An 18,815-nucleotide genomic window follows, 5' to 3' on the forward strand; every position below is an offset into this window, starting at 1 on the left:
GGTGTCAGAGACAAAGTGCAGACATTAATAACTTTTGCTGTTCGAGGCAGAGGGAAAAGTGACTTTAAGTGATCCATGGTTGAAATTACAATCTTAACATTTTGATTTTTAAATGAGATGTAGCCTGTTGCACCCGTGAGAAACCTTTTTTGTGCTTTTCATCTCTTGCAGTCTAAAAATCATGCCATGAGTATTCATGCTTTTGACTTGAACTCGGATGGTGTTTGTGAGTTAATCACTGGCTGGTCAAATGGGAAGGTGAGTTGTTGTATATCTGTCACAATTAATGGGAGAGATTTATTGGGGAATGTTGAATGCCTGGCAGGTGATTTTAAGATAGCAATTCAGGTTCAGATAATAGCGTAAACCATGAGGGAAAACTTTGAGTGAATTCTGTGGCTTGAGCCCTAGATTGAATGCAAATGAAAGGTGTCTGATATTTATTATGTTGAGTTTTAAGTCTAGCCTTTTTTCCCTCATCAGAGGTTAGTGCTACGTAACATGGGTTTGTAGGCTGTGACTCAGGGTCTTCTGGAAGTCCAAGATGGTGATTAAATGCCTTGTGATAAAATAGGGCAGTGATTTAACCTTGTGATTCAGAGCATCTTGATATAATTGGACTGTGACACAGGACCTGGTGCAAAACTGATATAGGGCCAAATGTGATATAGTTGGACTGTAACATGCAACCTGATATAATGTAATTGGACTGACACATGACCATTTATGATCGTCTGTGACCCAGAATTCTATTGGTTGGGAGCAGCAACTATAATTGGCTATAATTGTTATTGCTGGCCCTTTTAAAATGTTGAATTACAGGCTGCTTCCCTCTCTTTTACATAACATGATTATTTGTATGATGAGGTGTTTTTCCTGATCAGTTTTGTATTGTCTTCCTTTTCTTGGGTTTTTACCACATGAGAAGCACTCCAACACCATATGCTCAAAACTTTATCCTTGTTGCTATTTTTAAAAATGGACTTTTTGCTGAACCAAAAAGATGGCTGCTACAAGTCAGCTGACCACAGAGTGAGCCCTTTGTCTGAGAACCACTGCCAGGAGTTTCAAGAACAAAATAATTCTTTTCTCAGCTTCTGAAATCTCACAACTCATTGTACAGACCCCTTGTAATCACAAAGACCAGGAGGCTTGCACATCGAACCTCATTATGCCTTGAGAGCTGTGAACAGACACATATCACACCTGGGACTGTCTAGACCCACTTCAAATGGAGCCATATGGGTTGTCATTTACATCTGGTAAGCTCACCTTGCTAGCAGAGTTAATGGGTCTGCCTAGACAATGGCTTCCCAAATGCCAGACCCCTCAACATAGATGGTATCTCTTTCAACAACTAATGACTGGGACATTATCAGCCCTGAAATCAAAGCTAATTCCTGACACTGGATAAACATCCCTTTTTGAAGTCATTGTGGAGAAGGTCACATGACTCCAGTGACCATTTTGAGATCCCAAAATGCCTTTGAGAACTGATAACTAGTTAGTCTGGTGAGCCACCAAGAAGCAGGCTGTACCGTTGCCTACAAAACTGACTCAGTCTCTGCATACCCACTACATCCTTGCCATACCAGCATCAACTGAAAGGCAAATCGATCCCGATCTTCAGCCAGCTGAACTTGAACGCCTATGTGAAAGAATTCCTCATTGGACTCTGACTTTGGACTCTGGAACTCACACGAACTAATATTCATTTCTGTGGTTCTTGTACTGTAAAACCCATTTTCTCTACCCCCTTTTACTGTGTGTGAGTGTGTGTGTTTGGACTGGGACATTGTGAACACTCCTTCCCCTGGGTTTTGAATGTGGAAAATAAACTAACCTTCTGAGTTAATCCTAACTCAGGTTTGCTGTGGACTATTAGTTAAATTGGATCTCAAAAACCAAGGGACTGGGAAAAACACGCCACTCCCTATTTTTAAAAACTAATGCAAAACACCTGCTTATGGACAGGTGTTAAAGGAAATCAGTGCAGTATGTCTGTTGCTCTCCTGTCCGTAAAGCTTTCTTGAAGATATTGGCACCTTGTTCTGGTACAGTTATCAATCTTGCTATGGATGTTGGAAAGCTATTTGGTTTTAGTAGGCATCTCGGCCAAGACTGATGCTCTGTGCACCCAAAACCCCTACGTATGCACTTGTAGCATGACCCATAGGAATCTGTGGATACAAGAGGCTTGCTACAAAAATTCAGATATATAGTTTAGTGTTCTTATGCTGTCCATGGCAAAAATGGCAGACAGGCAACTGTTGCGATATTACTTTAAGAGAATATGCAAATGGTCCTCATGTGCCATTGTGGAACCAGAATGTAAAGCAGCATGTGACCAGCAGGCTACGTTGCTGTTAGTGTTGTTGGCGATTGTTGTTGTGTGTTGAATCCCTAGCGTAGACCTGTTTTTTGAGCTCTTCTGTAACGTGTATTAGCTCTAGGCCTCAAATAAATAGAGCCTGTTTGTGGTTTACCAAACCCGTGTGTGATATGTCAAAGAAATTGGTAAGCAGAAATATTGGACAAATTGACTCGACAACTAGATGCTTTATTCCAAATGTGGTCTTGGATTCTTAATATTGTGTTTGTGTAAAGCAGCTGGAAATGCAACATGATGGCAATGGTGTGAGGTTGAATACCACAGGAAGAACCACAGACAGGATTTGCTGCAGTACAGGCTATCTCCAGCAAAGGCAGAAATTCTATGTGCATTGAAATCCCAGAGCAGAGTCCTTCTGCAGCGAGTGCTTTGCAGAGCACTGAGTACCTGATTTCTGGGATAGCCGGATTGGTCGTGAGTGGGAGCAACAGGTTGGTTCGGGGTCGTGCTGCATAGACGATTTTGAGTTGGGCAGAAAAGTTGCAGGGCCATCGAGGCATCCTCGGGTGCTATTCCTGCGCAAAGAATGAAAATGCGCAAAACGCGAAAACAGCTCCACTGTGATGTGTGGCAAAAACCTGAACTTCAGCCAAAAAAAAGGGAACAGAATACAAAAAACAGCAGCTGCATTGCTGAATATTGCCATAGAGAGATTACAAATCCCCTGTAAGTTGTGAACATCTGTAAAAGACAGAGAAAATCAGGAAGGTGACCACCAAATTCCCCAGCATGCATTGGAAGATAACAGATTTTAAACAAAGGACGAATTATGCTTTTTAGATTTAACTGTCACAGAACCGGATAAACAAGTGAAAATTAAGATAGCCATTGGAAATGAGGGTCTGCTGTATAGAGCCAACACTTAGGACCTGTACGAAGAGGATCAGAAGGACCCTGTTAAGCTGTGGAACATGCTGGAGCAGCATCTTCATGTAAAGGTGAACTTTAGAATACACCAATCGAAGCTGATAGCTTACAGACAACAGCCACAAGAATCAATCGATCAGTTCATCAGCAGGTCTCATGATAAGGGCAGGGACAGTGCTTTTTTTGGAAGCTGAGCTCTTTGAATGGATAATGGAGCTAGTCATTGCTTTAATGCCAATCGAAGCCTTCCAAAAAGAGCTTCGGTGAAAAAGAGAGATCACAATATTGACACATTGCTGAAAGGCAGCAGAAAATATGAAGCCATTGTGGCTGGTGACAACAACTGCAAGTATTAGGCCGGCTACCAGTATTGGCGCAGTAGCCGAAACACAAACCAAGCAGGCCACGTGGAAAGGGGTCTCCTGCATCCACCGCAAAGCTGTCCTGCTTTCGAAGAGGCATGTGGTGTAAGAAGATCATTGGGCTGGCTAATGCAGGAAATCTGGTTCTGGAGATGCAACTAAAGGTTACAATAAGATGTGACCAAACAAAAAGCATGATAGGAGTGTGCGTTATGCAAGACTGAAAACCAATTGCATTTGGCTTTAAAAACCTATCGCAAGTGCAATCCAATTACAGTAAGTCCTCATTAAAGTTGTGGTTGTGTTCCTGAAAATCATAACTTTAAGTGAATCATAGGTTCCCATAGGGATCAATGTTAAAGCCAGAGTTAGGTTCCTTTGGACACTTCTTGCCTGGAAAAAACAATGTACAAGTTGAAATACTGTACCATATGTGTGCAGCACTGTGCATCCTTTGCAAGCTAAAATACATCATTAAATATAAAAGAAATAAAATACAGTATCCAATAAAAAATACACTCACCATGCAGGTACCTGTACAGTAAGTCCTTGCTTAACGTTGCCTTACTTAATGTTTTTTTTTCACTTTAAAGTCATTAATAAATTACTGTACTGTCAGTATATCTGTTTAACTTGATCAGTTTTACTTTAATGTTATCAGTCACAGACTTAGACATAGACTCATAGACGTTTACAGCACAGAAGGAGGCCATTTGGCCCATCGTGTCTGTGCCAGTCAACAAAGATCTGACTAGTCTAATCCCATTTTCCGCCACTTGGCCGATAGCCCTGGAGGCTATGGCAATGCAAGTGAATATCTAAACACTACTTAAATGTTACGAGAGTTTCTGACACAACCATCTTTTCAGGCAGTCAATTCCAGACTCCCACCACCCTCTGGGTGAAAAAATTTCTCCTCAACTCCCCTCTTAGCCTTCTACCTCTTACCTTAAATCTATGCCTCCTGATTATTGACCCCTCTACTAATGGAAGAAGTGTCTTCCTAACCACCTTATCTATGCCCCTCATAAATTTATACACCTCTATCAGGTCCCCTCTCAACCTTCGCTGTTCCAAGGAAAACAACCCCAGCCTATCCAATCTTTCCTCATAGTTTAGACCCTCCAACCCAGGCAACATCCTGGTAAATCTCTTCTGCTGCCACTCCAGTGCAATCACATCCTTCCTATAATGCGGTGACCAGAACGGCACGCAGTACTCCAGTTGTGGCCTAACCAGCATTTTATACAGTTCCAGGATAACCTCCCTGCTCTTGTATTCTATGCCTCGGCTTATAAAGGCAAGTATCCCATGTGCCTTCTTAACCACCTTTATCTACCTGCCCTGCTACCTTCAGGGATCTGTGGATATGTACACCCAGATCCCTCTGATCTTCAGTACTTTCCAGGGTCCTACCATTCATAGTGTAATCCCTTGCCTTGTTAGCCCTCCCCAAGTGCATTACCTCACATTTTTCTGGGTTGAATTCCATTTGTCACTGCTCTGCCCACCTGACCAGTCCATTGATATCCCCCTGTAGTTTACGGCTATTGTCCTCACATTCACCACCCTACCAGTTTTCATGTAATCCGCGAACCTCTTGATCATACCCCCTACATTTAAGTCCAAATCATTTAAGTACACCACAAACACCAAGGGCCCTAGCACCGAGCCCTGTGGAACCCCACTGGAAACAGACTTCCAGTCATAGAAACATCCCTCTACCATCACCCTCTGCTTCCTGCCTCTCAGCCAATTTTGGATCCGACGTGCCACTTTGCCTCGGATCCCATGGGCTGTTACTTTCTTGACCAGTCCGCTATGCGAGACCTTATCAAAAGCCTTGCTAAAGTCCATGTAGACCACATCAAATGCATTACCCTCAACACTCCTGGTTACCTCCTCAAAAAATTCGATCAAATTTGTCAAACGCGACCTTCCCTTAACAAATCCATGCTTACTATCCCTGATTAATCTGTGTCTCTCCAAGTGCAGATATATTCTGTCCCTCAGAAATTCTTTCCAGTAACTTCCCCAACACTGATTGGCCTGTAATTTCCTGGTCTATCCCTTCCTCCCTTTTTTAATAATGGGACAATGTTAGCAGTTCTCTAGTCATCTGGCACCTCACCTGTGGCCAGCGAGGATTTGAAAATTACTGCCAGGGCCCCTGATATCTCTTCTCTTGCCTCCCTCAACAGCCTGTGATACATCTCATCCGGGCCTGCGGATTTATTCACTTTTAAGGCCACTAAACCCGCTAGCACCTGCTCTCTCTCTATGTTAATTTCCTCTAATATTTCACAGTCCTCCACCCTGATGCCTATATCTGTGTCGTCCTTTTCCATTGTGAAGACCGACGCAAAGTATTCATTGAGGACAAAGTATTCATTCATGTTTATACTCCTCTAGGGACCCTGCCCTTGGTATCTGCCATTAGCTTCCCTTTTTTTCTTAATCCTAACCTTTATGATCCTTGACACCCAGGGTTCTCCGGACTTGGTCCCCCCCACTTTGTCTTTATGGGAACATATTTGCCCTTTACTCTCACTATTGAATGCCTCCCACTGCTCTGACACAGTTTTACCTGCAAGTAGCTGCTCCCAGTCCACTTGAACCAAATCATATCTCATCTTAGTAAAATTAGCCTTTCCCCAGTTTAGAACTTTTATTCCTGGCTCAACCTTATCCTTTTCCATAACTATCCTAAATCTAACTGAGTTATGGTCACTATCTCCAAAATGCTTTCTGTTCTGTGGCCTGCCTGCTCACAAAACCTTTCCTCCAGTGCCCAGGGCATGGCCTGCACCATTAAGGCAATAAAAGACGATCTCCATGTTGCACTTGAGGGTGACACCTTTAGACATGGGCTTACCGTACCAGCGAAAATCATGTCTAGGAGGCAGGTTAGGATAACCTTGCCAAGCCATCACCTATCTAAATTCTCAAAACAGGAGAAACTTCACCAAAAACAAGGAAGCATGAGTGTGGCACATAACTGAAATGCAGCTGCAGAGCTGCCTAGCCTACATGTAGAACAAAAGGTTTGGGTGATAGATCAAACCCAGGGAAACCTGGTTTCCCATGGAAATACCTAAAATGTGCAGTGAGCTTAGATTCTATGATGTCACAACACCAAATGGGGCAACATTAAGGAGAAACAGAAGCCAGCTAAGGGAATTGTCCAGCTGTATAACACCCAGCACTCCAGTTCCATCTAGAACACATCTCAAGATGAATTCGGAGAGTGAAATTGTGGAAGACCATCATGAAAACAATCAGCACTCCGATAATACGCAGGATGGCAGTTCACCTACAAGTCAGGAACACTGAAGTGAGGAGTCTCAATCTTGAAAAAGTTATACTGTCACAAGATCTGGTGGAGTAGTGGTAATGCTCTGGGGACCCGGGTTCAAATCCATTTAAATGGTTAAAGTTGAATCCAATATTTTAATTAAAAAGACTATTCATGTTAATTAGATAAACATAAGGAGTAAAAGGTGAAGTGCAATTTGCATTTGTTGAATAAACCATTCAAAAGAATGTGTAAAATCTTGCACCTAGCTGGGAGACGCCAAGCAATGTGTTTATATTACTAATAAAATTGGTGGAATGAAAGGATTATTGTTATGAGAGGTAAAATTAAAAGAACTAGTAATATAATGCAAAATTCACATTCAAAGGAGTAGCTAGGTATAAACAGACTGGAGTTTTGTGTGTGCAGGTCAGAGGCATGTAAGATCTAACCAGCCTGTGAGCCAACAACTGTGTCTGCAAATTGAAAGGAACCTCATTTTGAACTCACAAGGACAAATGTGCTTTGCCTGGTGTCTATTTAAAGTCTGTGGGTTATTGTTGCCTTGGTGAAAGTTTACCTGAGAGTGAATAATTTTGGGAATTTGTTAAAAAAAATTATTATCGTAGTAGTTTGTAGCCATGTGTATCTGTTTAGTTTATTGTTAAACTAATAAATCTTTAATTTAGTTTTATATAAAAACCACGAGACTCGGTGGTCTTATTCCTACTGAATTCAAAGTCTGTATCTCAAAATTACAAATTGAAAAAATGGGTTATGACAATTGTTTCAAGCTTCCCTCTGGGATTTGAACAACTCGGCCTTTACCATCGGCTGTGTCTTAATACATGTGACGCTCCTTCTCTACCATGACTTCAAAAGGAATGTTTATCCAGCGCCTGGAATTGACTTCGGTTTCAGGACTATAATGTCTCAGTCATTAGTTGTTGAAAGGGGTGCCATCTGTGTTGAGGGTCTGGCATTTGGGAAGACCTTGTCTCAGCAGACCCACTGACTCCGCTAGCAAGGGTAGCTTATCAAATGAAAATGATAGCCCCATAATTCCCTTTGAAATTGGTCTGAACAGTTCCAGGTGTGATGTGAGTCTGTTACTAGCTCTCTAGGCTTAATGAGGTGTGACATTCCAGAAACTGAGAAAATAATTATTTTGTCATTGAAACTTTTGGGGATAGCTCCCAGTCAGAGGGCCAACCCCATGATCAGGTGAGTTGTAGCAGTCATCTTAATTTTCTCTGTTCAGCAGAAAAAGTCCAGTTTTAAAAATAAATAGCAAGAAGGATAACATTTTAAAATATATAGTGGTGGGTTTCTTTCCACGTCGTTGAAACATAACAATATTTATTCTTACTGTATGTAATGTTATCTTTGGGGAAAATAGGGAGGTATTGCAATAACACTTTAAAAGAATATGCAAATGGTGTACACCTGTCATCATAGATAGAGGATGTAAGGCAGCACGTGCCCAACAACCTGTGTTACTGTTAGTTTTGGTGGTGGTGGTTGTTGTATCTCTAGAGTAGATTTGATTGTCGAGCTCTCTCTGTCTCTATATATAAATTGAATATATTAGTTCTTGTCTTCAAATAAATAGAGCCTGCTTATTGTTGACCAATTCTGTACGTGTGATTGGCGAGTTTGGATAAAGAAGCTAGAAATACAAGAGCAACCTCTTCATGAGGCTCTGCCACCATGCATATATCCTAAGGGTTCTGTTAGAGTGAATTTGAGGTGGCCGATCTACCAGCATTTTTCCCCTCCTATGCTTTGGGTAATTGTATAGCCTTTGCTCTCATTTGATGTTACATCATTAGCTCCATGCTACATGCATTGCAGCACCAATGTATTGCACCGCCATATGTGGTGTAAATCTTTTTGATGACTTTTTTGATAAAAGTAATTGATGGCCACTTTATATTATATTTCATTTAATGCATCCATATGCTGTCTACTTTTTGGGAAGGCAGTTCCTTCTAAGGAGGTAAAATTGGAGAGGGGAATCCATAATGCCACTCACGAACTTGGTAACAATTGACTTCAAGGGCAGAGGCTTAGCAGCAGCTCTTGCTTTGACATGAAGCCTTGGGAAAGTGGAAGTAACTTAGAGTAGGAGATGCAAAATATACTTTTTTACTTATTAGCTGTGTTGTTGGTATTGCTGTTGATGATCACCATTCATGGACTGTCTTTGAATCACCCGGCAGATTGACGCACGTAGTGACCGCACTGGTGAGGTCATCTTCAAGGACAACTTTACCTCCTCTGTTGCTGGAATTGTGGAAGAAGATTACAGGATGGATGGACAGATGCAGCTCATCTGCTGCTCGATCGAAGGAGAAGGTAAATCTAACTTTCTTTCCCTCCTGACATGAATGATTTCTGATCAAGATTCACCATTAACTCCAGTGTACTGCACTGTGTGAGGGTTTGCAGGGAAATGACTATTCATGGTACAGTGACAATGTGAAAGAGTGGTGTAACCATTTAGAAACATGAGGTTGGGGCTTTCCTGATTTAGTAATAAGGTATACAGACCAGAAAGTATCAGCTAGGTCTCTTGTCTGTGTTAAGTTGGGTGATCTCAGCTATGCTGGCTATAAGACAGCTGCTGTTAGGTTGGTGAAGGTAAAAATTGAGCATTCCTGCTTCTTTTTGCTGTCCAGTGGCTCTTTCTGGATAAAACGTATGAATATGTGGTGATGATGACCCTGCACCCCTTGTAGCCTGTTGATACATAGGCTGGAATTTAGGGCCCCCCGGGCGGGTGGCAGGTGGGCAAGGATGTAAAATTGGGTGACATGCCAACAGTGTTGTTCCTGGTGCCTACCCACTCCCTCTATAATTTTACCAGCAGCAGGGAAAGCATTGGGCAACCTGCTTGCCTTTGTGGCCAATTGATGGCCACTTAAGGGCCTAATTCTACTGCCACTGGTATTTTTCCCATGGTGGAGGAGACTGGCGCCATATGTCTTGCCGAGTGGACTGGTGGCTTGAGAAAGAAAGGGGTCGTCCTTTACAGGACGCCTGTGCCCATTGGAAGCTCCCTTCCCCACCAAGATATTCTCCCCCAACCCATGTTTCTTTTCCCCCTCCTGATCTGTCCACACTAGCCCCCCCTCCAACCCTCTTATTAGAACCTGCTAGCCTGACCCCGGCAAGACCCCAGACTTACCTTCATCAGGGCTCCATGGCAGCATGCTTCCCTTGGGGACAACCTGTGGTCCCAGCAGTGGCCATTGCTCCCGGTGGCACTGCGGGCCCTCTGATTAGCTGGCAGCTCTCACATAGGAGCAAATTTCTCAGCTCAAGCCAATCAATGGACCTATGGCCGTCAAATGGCTGTGGGATGAGTTGGCCAATCAGAGAAAGGCTTGCCACCAACTTTTATGCCGGGGACGGGTCACTGCTCCCAGACTAAATTTCAACCCATACTGTCCACATTCATTTATGAAGAATTCCCGCTGGATAAGGTCTTCAAAAGAAAAAGAGAGAAAGAGTTATTCTGCATTACTTATCTTTCACTCTGTAGTTCGAGGTTATCTGCCTGCTGGTCGAGAGTTGAAAGGGAATTTGATGGACACAAATGCAGAACAAGACTTAATCCGTGAGCTGAGCCAGCGGAAACAGAACCTGCTGCTTGAACTGCGTAACTATGAGGAAAATTCAAAGGTAGGTTGTTAAATCGCATAGTTATTGTCATCTACACCAGTTGTCATTAGTGGGAAACATTCTAACTAATTCTAACATTGCTGTAAGCTTTGAGAATCAGCACGCTGACCTCAAACTGCTATTTTTCTACCATGGTCGCTCAAGTTGTTTGCTACAATAAGTTTTTCTCTAACTTTCTTTCCTCCTAACCTGATCTACAATGTACAATGCATCTAATCCATGCTTCACCTGACTTAGTTGTGTCAGATGAGACAATGTAAAGTGACATTTAAGTCCTATTGTACCTGGCCAGGGAGTGCTTGATAAGGTCATGGAAATTGTGTTTAACCAACTTATTAGAGTTCTTTGAGGAAGTAACATGTGCTGTGGATAAAACTGCTGCAGGTACTATACTTAGATTTCCAGGAGGCATTTGATAAAGTGCCACATCAAAGGTTATTGCAGAAAATAAAAATTCATGGTATGGGGGTAACGTATTGACATGGAGAGAAGATTGGCTGGCTAACAGGAAGCAGAGAGTAGGCATAAATGGGTCTTTTTCAGGTTGGCAAGATGTAACGAGTGGCGTGCCACAGGGATCAGTGCTGAGACCTCAAGTGTTTGCAATTTATATAAATGACTTGGATGAAGGGATTAAGGGGATGGTTGACAAATTTGCTGATGACACAAAGATGGGTAGGAAAGTAAGTTGTGAAGAGGACATAAGGACACTACAACAGATATAGATAGGTTAAGTGAGTAGGCAAAGACCTAGCAGATGGAGTGTAATGTGGAAAAATGTGAAATTGTCCATTTTGGCAGGAAGAATAAAAGAGAAGCATATTACCTAAATGGTGAGAGATTGCAGAACTCTGAGGTGTAGAGGGATTTGGGTGTCCTAATATATGAATCACAAAAGGCTAGTATACAAGTACAGCAAGTAATTAGGAAAGCTAATAGAATGTTATCATTTATTGCGAGGGGAACTGAATACAAAAGTAGGGAGGTTATGCTTCAGCTGTACAGGGCACTAGTGAGTCCACATTTGGAGTACTGTGTACAGTATTGTTCACCTTATTTAAGGAAGGATGTAAATGTGTATGAAGCAGTTCAAAGGACGTTTACCAGTCTAATATCTGGACTGGGTTGTTGTCTTATGAAGAAAGGTTGGACAGACTAGGCTTGTATCCGCTGAAGTTTAGAAGAGTAAGAGGCGACTTGATTGAAACATATAAGATCCTGAGGTCTCAACATGTAGGATGTGGAGAGGTTGTTTCGTCTTGTGGGAGAATCTAGAACTAGGGGTCACTGTTTAAAAATAAGGGGTCGCCCATTTAAAACAGAGATGAGGCTAAATTTTTTCACTCAGAGGGTCACGAGTCTTTGAAACTCTCTTCCTGAAAAGGTGGTGGAAGCAGAGTCTTTGAATATTAAGGCAGAGGTGGATAGATTCTTGGTAAGCAAGGAGAAGATAGGCTATTGACAGTAGGTGGGATGCAGATTTCAGGTTACTATTAGATCAGCCATGATCTTATTAAATGGCGAAGCAGGCTCGAGGGGCTGAATGGCCTACTCCTGCTGCTTGTTTGTATGTTCATATGTTGGACAGGGAGTCAAAACTGTGTTATGCTTGACTGGAGAGTTTCAGTAATTGGTGAGGGGGCCATAATGCACGAATGACTGGCAGAGAACACTGTGAATGGATAACGGGTGGTTACACAGCTAATCAAATGTTTACATGTTGCATTTGTGTCAGGTTGCCTTGAGTGCCCTGGGTGGAGAAGGGGATGGACAGATAGGCATTATTCCAGCCAATACACAACTGCAGACAGGCTTATCTGTCAATATAGACACCACCAACCAAAGTCCTCATGTGGAGCTGAACATTTCTACATCCAATGGTGAGTCTTCCTTGAGACATCTTAAGTTACAGATAGCAGGAAAAATATCAATGAAGAGGGTGTCTTTCTGCTTTTTATTCAAGGTCATATGTGCCTTTTGTTTGCTGCTGACTTTTAGAATTTCTTAAATTAATTTGGAACTATTTAATATTGCAATAATTCATTCTTTTGCGTATTTACATTATCAAAACCTTTCAACCAGCTGTTTGGTTGAATCTGAATGTTGCTGTCTAGCAAGCTCATTGGCAACCCCCACCTATAGCAAACCCTCTATTGGGAACAATAGTTGTGTTATTATGAATGGAATATTTACCATATCACTATTTTGAAGAAGAGCATTGGCATTCTTCCCAGTATCTTGGCCAACATTTTTCCGTCAGCCAGCATCCCTAAAAACGGATAACCTGTTTATTGCATTGCTGGCAGGTGTGACTTCACCTCATCGTACCATGGAGTGTCAGTTTAATGGAACACCATTAGTGAGTTTTCAAAAGTAACCTGTGCAAGTTACTCAAATATTAATGAACTCCTTGGGCAAAATGTACTGGTTTGGAGAAACATATCCTTCTCTTATTTAAATAGAAACAATGTGCAGGGATAGGGGGAAAAGGCAGGGCAATGGCACTAGGTCATAATGCTCATTTGGAGAGCAGGTGCAGACATGATGGGCTGAATGGCCTCCTTCTGTGCCGTTAAAATTCTTTATGGTATTACTGGTTACTCACATAACCTATCTTCTGTGTTTGAATCCACTGAGCTTTGTTCCGAACTCCTGTCTGGCTCACATATTGCAGAGAATGTGTGTTTTTAATTATAGATACCATCATTCGGGCTGTGCTTATCTTTGCTGAGGGTATATTTGATGGAGAGTCTTATGTGGTTCATCCCAGTGCACATAATCTCTCGGGACAGATCTTTGTCCCCATCATTCCACCCAAAGATATTCCAGTGGATCTGCACATCAAGGCTTTTGTGGGCTACAGAAACAGGTAAGAGTGGGAGGGGATACTGGATGAGCCCTCCATAAATAGCATAATGTATAAATTGCAGATACCTTTATTTGAATACAGTTTATTAAGCCAAACTTCATAGTGGTACAAACAGATGCCAATATCTGTAGGTGTGGAATATACAGTGCAATGGGATGAATGGGGTGACATGGTGAATGTGCCTAGTGTACTGAGCGTGGAGTCTTTGTTCCTGTGTTTTGTGTTTTTGGAGGCAAACTTTTGGAGTCCAATGCACTGTAAAGTGACTACATGAACATTCATTGTCTCCAGCCTATTTGCAAGGAAAATGTGAGACATGACATAGCAACATAACCGCTCCATGTTTGACAGGAAGGCTGGGTTCACCCCACATCGGAGGGAGGCTGGACAAATCTGTTGTAACTTGCTAGCGTAAGTACACAGATATTTACTGAGGCAGTGTGTGAGCTTGGCTCACTTCCACCAGAGTGGAAGTTTAGGATTGATCACATGGTCCACACATTCCAGTACACACTGCAGAAGTTCTGCATTGTTGGTAGTTCCATCTTTTGGATAAGACATTAAACCAAGGTCCTTCCTACCTGTTCAAATGCATAAGATAGAGCCCATGGCATTGTTTGGAACTACATTAAAAACAAATCAACTCTTCTATGTTCCTATTAAAAGGGAGTTTGGTACTTACTTGGAGGTAGAGTTATTACGAGACATAGGGAAAGGTTAGTGAATTAGGTGTAAAAGGATGGAGCTACCATGACCAACAAAATGGCAAGCATTGAATGGCCTAATCCTATTGCTATGTGCGAATTCATTTGTGTTTTTGAGATCTTGTGTGTGAAAGGTCACTAGTGTTTCTCAACATGACTGTTAATGCACTTCAAACTAGATCATTGTATGTGAACATTGTATGTTGCTGAGACATGCGAAAAGGTGCTTACTTTCTCTCTCTATTTTGAGTTGAAATAATATAGCTGTTATTATGTCTCTATCCCTGGTACTGCAACTGAATGCATTACTGCCTCACCCAAAGCAGGACAGTCGGTAATCAAATAGTAAACTGGCAAACTGTTTCAACATTTCCATAAAGGTGTAAATCATAAAACATTAGTTAGTAACATGAGAGAACCCAATCACTACTGCAAGGAGCAGCTCTGAGAGGGCCCAGTCAGTTTGCCAACATCTGTATGATCTCTTGAATTATACAGGAATTCAGATGAGTAAATGTGGCTGTAGAACTATCCTGTTGAACTGGACAAGCAAAAAAATATGGAGATGTGTGAATGAAAGTGGACGTATTGTGATATTTTTATTTAGCATGCAGTTCCATGTGTTCGAGCTGACAAGGCAGCTGCCTCGATTCTCAATGTATGCCCGTCGCACTCCTGGGACTGCTTCAGAGCCTCAGAGTTACGTCACCTTCACAGTCAGTGATCGCGTGCAGAGGGTGAGTCAGAGTGCTTCTCGATCATCACGTTTCCTACAGTTATTTTATTGTTGTTGATTTAGAAGCCAAGGTGAAAGGTCAGAGACCATAGTGCAGGACATCACTAAAGCTGTGATTAATGTTGCCAAGCATGTGATTTTTGAATGCTGTAGGGATGTCTAAAATAGATTAAGTATTGCAAAGGTTTTCAATCGTTGCAAAGAATGGGTTGAGGATCCATCAGAAAGAGGGAGAAGAAAGTAATGAACTAAAAGCTAAAGTTGAAGAGCGCAATGAATAAGACTAAAATGCTGCAAGGGAGAGAGTAGAAAATTTGTAAAGGAAGTGCCTACACCACTGAAACGCTCTAATAAGGCTTAAAAGGTAGAATTTAAGCCCCCCAGGATGGACGAGAAAGCCTCCAGGTCAACCCACGATGTCCACTGCGATTTGAATCACTTGCCCCACCAGATCTCTCCTTTCCTCTTTTCTGCACCTTGGTTGCAGCCTTCCAGTGTTGGCCTTCCAACTCAAAAGTCAGATAGACTTTCAATCTGACCACCTGGCAGGCGAAAAACAGAGAAAGAAAATTCAAATGAGGTCTGGCCGTTAAATTCGGCAGGACCTCAGTGTTACCCGCATTTCTGGTTTTTCAGGCTGCTGCAACAACTAGGGCTATGAGTGGTTATAATCCGGATGATCTGAGAACCATCAAATATAATGATCTGAATCACTGAGGTGAACAGTGCGGATCGAAATGGAGCCCAATTACATATGTTAATGTAGAATTAGATTAGATTGAGAGTCAAAGGTTAACGAGAGGCCTATTAGAGCACAGCCTCTGCAATCTGATTACGCTTTAAATTTGCTCTACATTTGCAAAAGTCCAAATACTTATTGCGCTTAGAGTATTGTTAGTAGTTAAAAACAAATCATTAAAAAACATGGACATTACTGTTCTAGATATTCTTTAGCAGAGGCACGAAGTATAACACCATCTATAAGCTAAACTGCTTGCTTAGAACATCCTCCCCTATAATGCTTCAATTACTGTAGGTGCCTTGGTGAGATAAGTCCCATACTGTAAGCATTGTATCATCAACATCAGCCTACAACACTGACCACACTTCAGAAAGTGCATCATTGGCTATGGAGTGCCTTGAGATATCCAGTACTTATGAAAAGCGCAACATAAATGCAAGTCTTCCTTTCTTTCACTGGTGATACTTGGCCTTCCTTACAACAGAATCTGCGGTGTACTTTTCACTATAAGCACTACGCATACCTAGAAAATTCTCTTCTGTATTAATTTACACACTATAATGAAGTGAGATGTGTCCCTCACCATAATAGTCTCTGAGACACACCTCTCTCTATAGCAGGCTTCCGTAACCTGCATTTTCACCCAGTAAGCCCACCTCTCTAACACATCATTTACTGTGATATTTTCTTTCTAAGATATTGCATTTAACATTACTAGATTCTGTAGTAATTCAATGAACCAAAGCAGATAAGAGACTTAATCATAGGGAAATATCTAGGCAACAGTGATCATAACCTGATATGGTTTAAAATAATGATTGAGGGACTTAAATAAGACAAAGATCATTTTAATAGATTGGGATAAAAAGCTAATTTTGAGGGGATGAGAATGAAATTAGGGAAAGTGATGAGAATGAAATTAGGGAAAGTAAATAGAATCTTTTTAACATAGAGATTGAACACCAGTGGGAAATATTTTTAAAAAATGATTCTAGAAACTGAAAATATAACAGCATATTCAGCATGGATTTCAAAAAGGTAGGTGCTTGACTTTATTGATTTCTTTGAAGCAGTAATAAAAAAGTTAGATGGGATCGTACAGTAAATTGAATATATTTGGATTTTCAAAGGGCCTTTGATGAGGTACTGTATAATAGACACATGATTAAGGTCAGAACATGTGGAGTCAGGGACAGGTAGCAGAATGGACAGCAACCTGGCTACAAAACAGAGAAGAGAAAGTAAGATTTAGGAGTAGCTACTTAGACTAATAAAAGTTGGGAAGCGATTTCCATAATCAAGTTAATGATTTGAACTCAAAGGCAGAAGTACAATTTCAAAACTTGCAGCCGACACTAAATACGATGTAAGAATGTGACAAAATACAAGAAGATATTAAACTTGCAGAATGGGTGTGTAATTGACAAAAGAGCTTCAATATAGATAAGTGTGAGGTGATGCATTTTGGTAAGAATAATATGGAGGAAACTTACTACTTGCGCAATGAGAGTCTGAATGAGTTTGAGGAACCAAGGGATCTGGGGATTGCAATGCAGGTAAATGAAGCCAAAAAAAAGCACTAGGGCTCATTCCTAGAGGGGTAGAATTGAAAAACCGAAAAGTTATGTTAAACTTGAACCAAACTTTAGTTAGAGCACACTGGGAGTACCGTGCGCAGTTCTTGTTTCCATATTTCAGAATGGATATAGAGGATTTGGGGAAGCTGCAAAACAAATTCATGAGGATGATACCAGAACTGAAAGGATATAGTTATCAGGAAAGGCTGAACATGCTGGGATTTTTTATCTACTAAAGAAGAGGAGTGACCTGTTAGAGACCTTTAAGAGAATGAAAAGCTTTGATAGGGTCAATGTAGAGAAAATGTTCCCTTGTGAGGAAGACCAAAACTAGAGGATAGCCATTAATAAATTCAATAGGAAATTCAGGAGAAACCATTTTATCCAGAGAATGGTAAGAATGTGCTATACATTCCATGCAATATGTTGCTCACTATAATGGCTTCTCTGTAACACACCAATTCCTGTAATATTTTCTCTGTAACATGTTGTTCTCTATGACACTCACTAATATGTTGATCACTGTTATACCCTACTTGTATTGCTTCCCTCCCTGTAACACACTGAATTCTGTATGTCCTCTCATTTAGTCCTGATCCTTGTAATATATTATGATGAGCTATCGCAAAACATACTGTTCATAAATCCCTCTCTAATCAAGAATCCACCTTATCTGCAGCCCCCCCTCACATTACTACCAAATACTGTGTTAGGAAGGTGCTACTATGTTACAAGATTTATTTGTTCATCTTATCATTGAGCTATTTGCTTGATGCTAGTGATGATGCTTAACGGTTCAACTGATGCTCAGTATCACAACTAAGTGTCAAATCATATTGCGTAAAAGAACAAAGGGCATGATTTTTCAGATTTAGGGGTTTCCCACCTAACCACTGAAAAAATTGGTGGGGAACGTATTCCTGCCAATGTCGACTGCTGAGAAGTCATTTAATACTCTGATTGGCTGGCAGCTCTCTAATCCCAGCAGTGCCACCGGAAGTGGTAGCCTCTGCTGGGACGACACCTAGCCCCATGAGTCTAAGTGCCAGGAGCCCTGGTATGTCCTTGGGGGGGTGGGGGGGGAAAGGAGGCTGTGAGGGTTGTGATGGAAAGGCCTGGAGGGAGGAGGGAGAACCTGGGTTGGAGGTGGTTGCGGGGGGTGGTGGGGGAGGTAAGGACAGACATTGGAGTTGTGCCCTGACCAGGAAAGAGAGCCAATGATGGAGGCATCCTCCCCCCACCCCACCCACCATTATTCTATCTGAGACCCAAGCAGGCTGGGTCATCTTTGAGTATGTTGTATAGTATATACCCATCCTTGAGCTCCTCCCACCGTCCTCAAAATTGTAGCCGAGCCAGAAGTGATCCTTAAGTAGTCAATAATTGGCCACTAAAGGGCCTCAAATGAGGCTGGCCATCCCCGGTAAAATTTCTGATAGTTCAGTGGTGGGCAGGAAGGCCACTCAAGTGAATCTTACAGGCCCCCAACATCTGCAAACTCTCTGGTTGAGAGTCTGTAAAATTCTACCCAATGAAACTGGTGCTTTTGTTTCATTCTTCAAATTGGAGCTGGGATGAAGCAGA

The 18,815-nt window shown here is 41.7% G+C and overlaps 1 protein-coding gene across 2 annotated transcripts in view; it reads left to right on the top strand.

The window, feature by feature from the left end:
- Positions 1 to 18,815, top strand: part of bbs2 (Bardet-Biedl syndrome 2) — an 80,212-nt gene that overhangs the window by 25,833 nt on the left and 35,564 nt on the right. For both annotated transcript variants that reach the window (XM_078544001.1, XM_078544002.1), the window contains exons 8-13: positions 172 to 258; positions 9,139 to 9,274; positions 10,464 to 10,603; positions 12,339 to 12,483; positions 13,301 to 13,472; positions 14,784 to 14,913. In XM_078544001.1, coding sequence (XP_078400127.1) covers positions 172 to 258; positions 9,139 to 9,274; positions 10,464 to 10,603; positions 12,339 to 12,483; positions 13,301 to 13,472; positions 14,784 to 14,913 — 810 coding nt within the window. The remainder of the gene's footprint in view (positions 1 to 171; positions 259 to 9,138; positions 9,275 to 10,463; positions 10,604 to 12,338; positions 12,484 to 13,300; positions 13,473 to 14,783; positions 14,914 to 18,815) is intronic.

Source organism: Cetorhinus maximus, chromosome 6 (genome assembly GCF_964194155.1).
Source record: "Cetorhinus maximus chromosome 6, sCetMax3.hap1.1, whole genome shotgun sequence".
Classification (NCBI taxonomy): domain Eukaryota; kingdom Metazoa; phylum Chordata; class Chondrichthyes; order Lamniformes; family Cetorhinidae; genus Cetorhinus; species Cetorhinus maximus.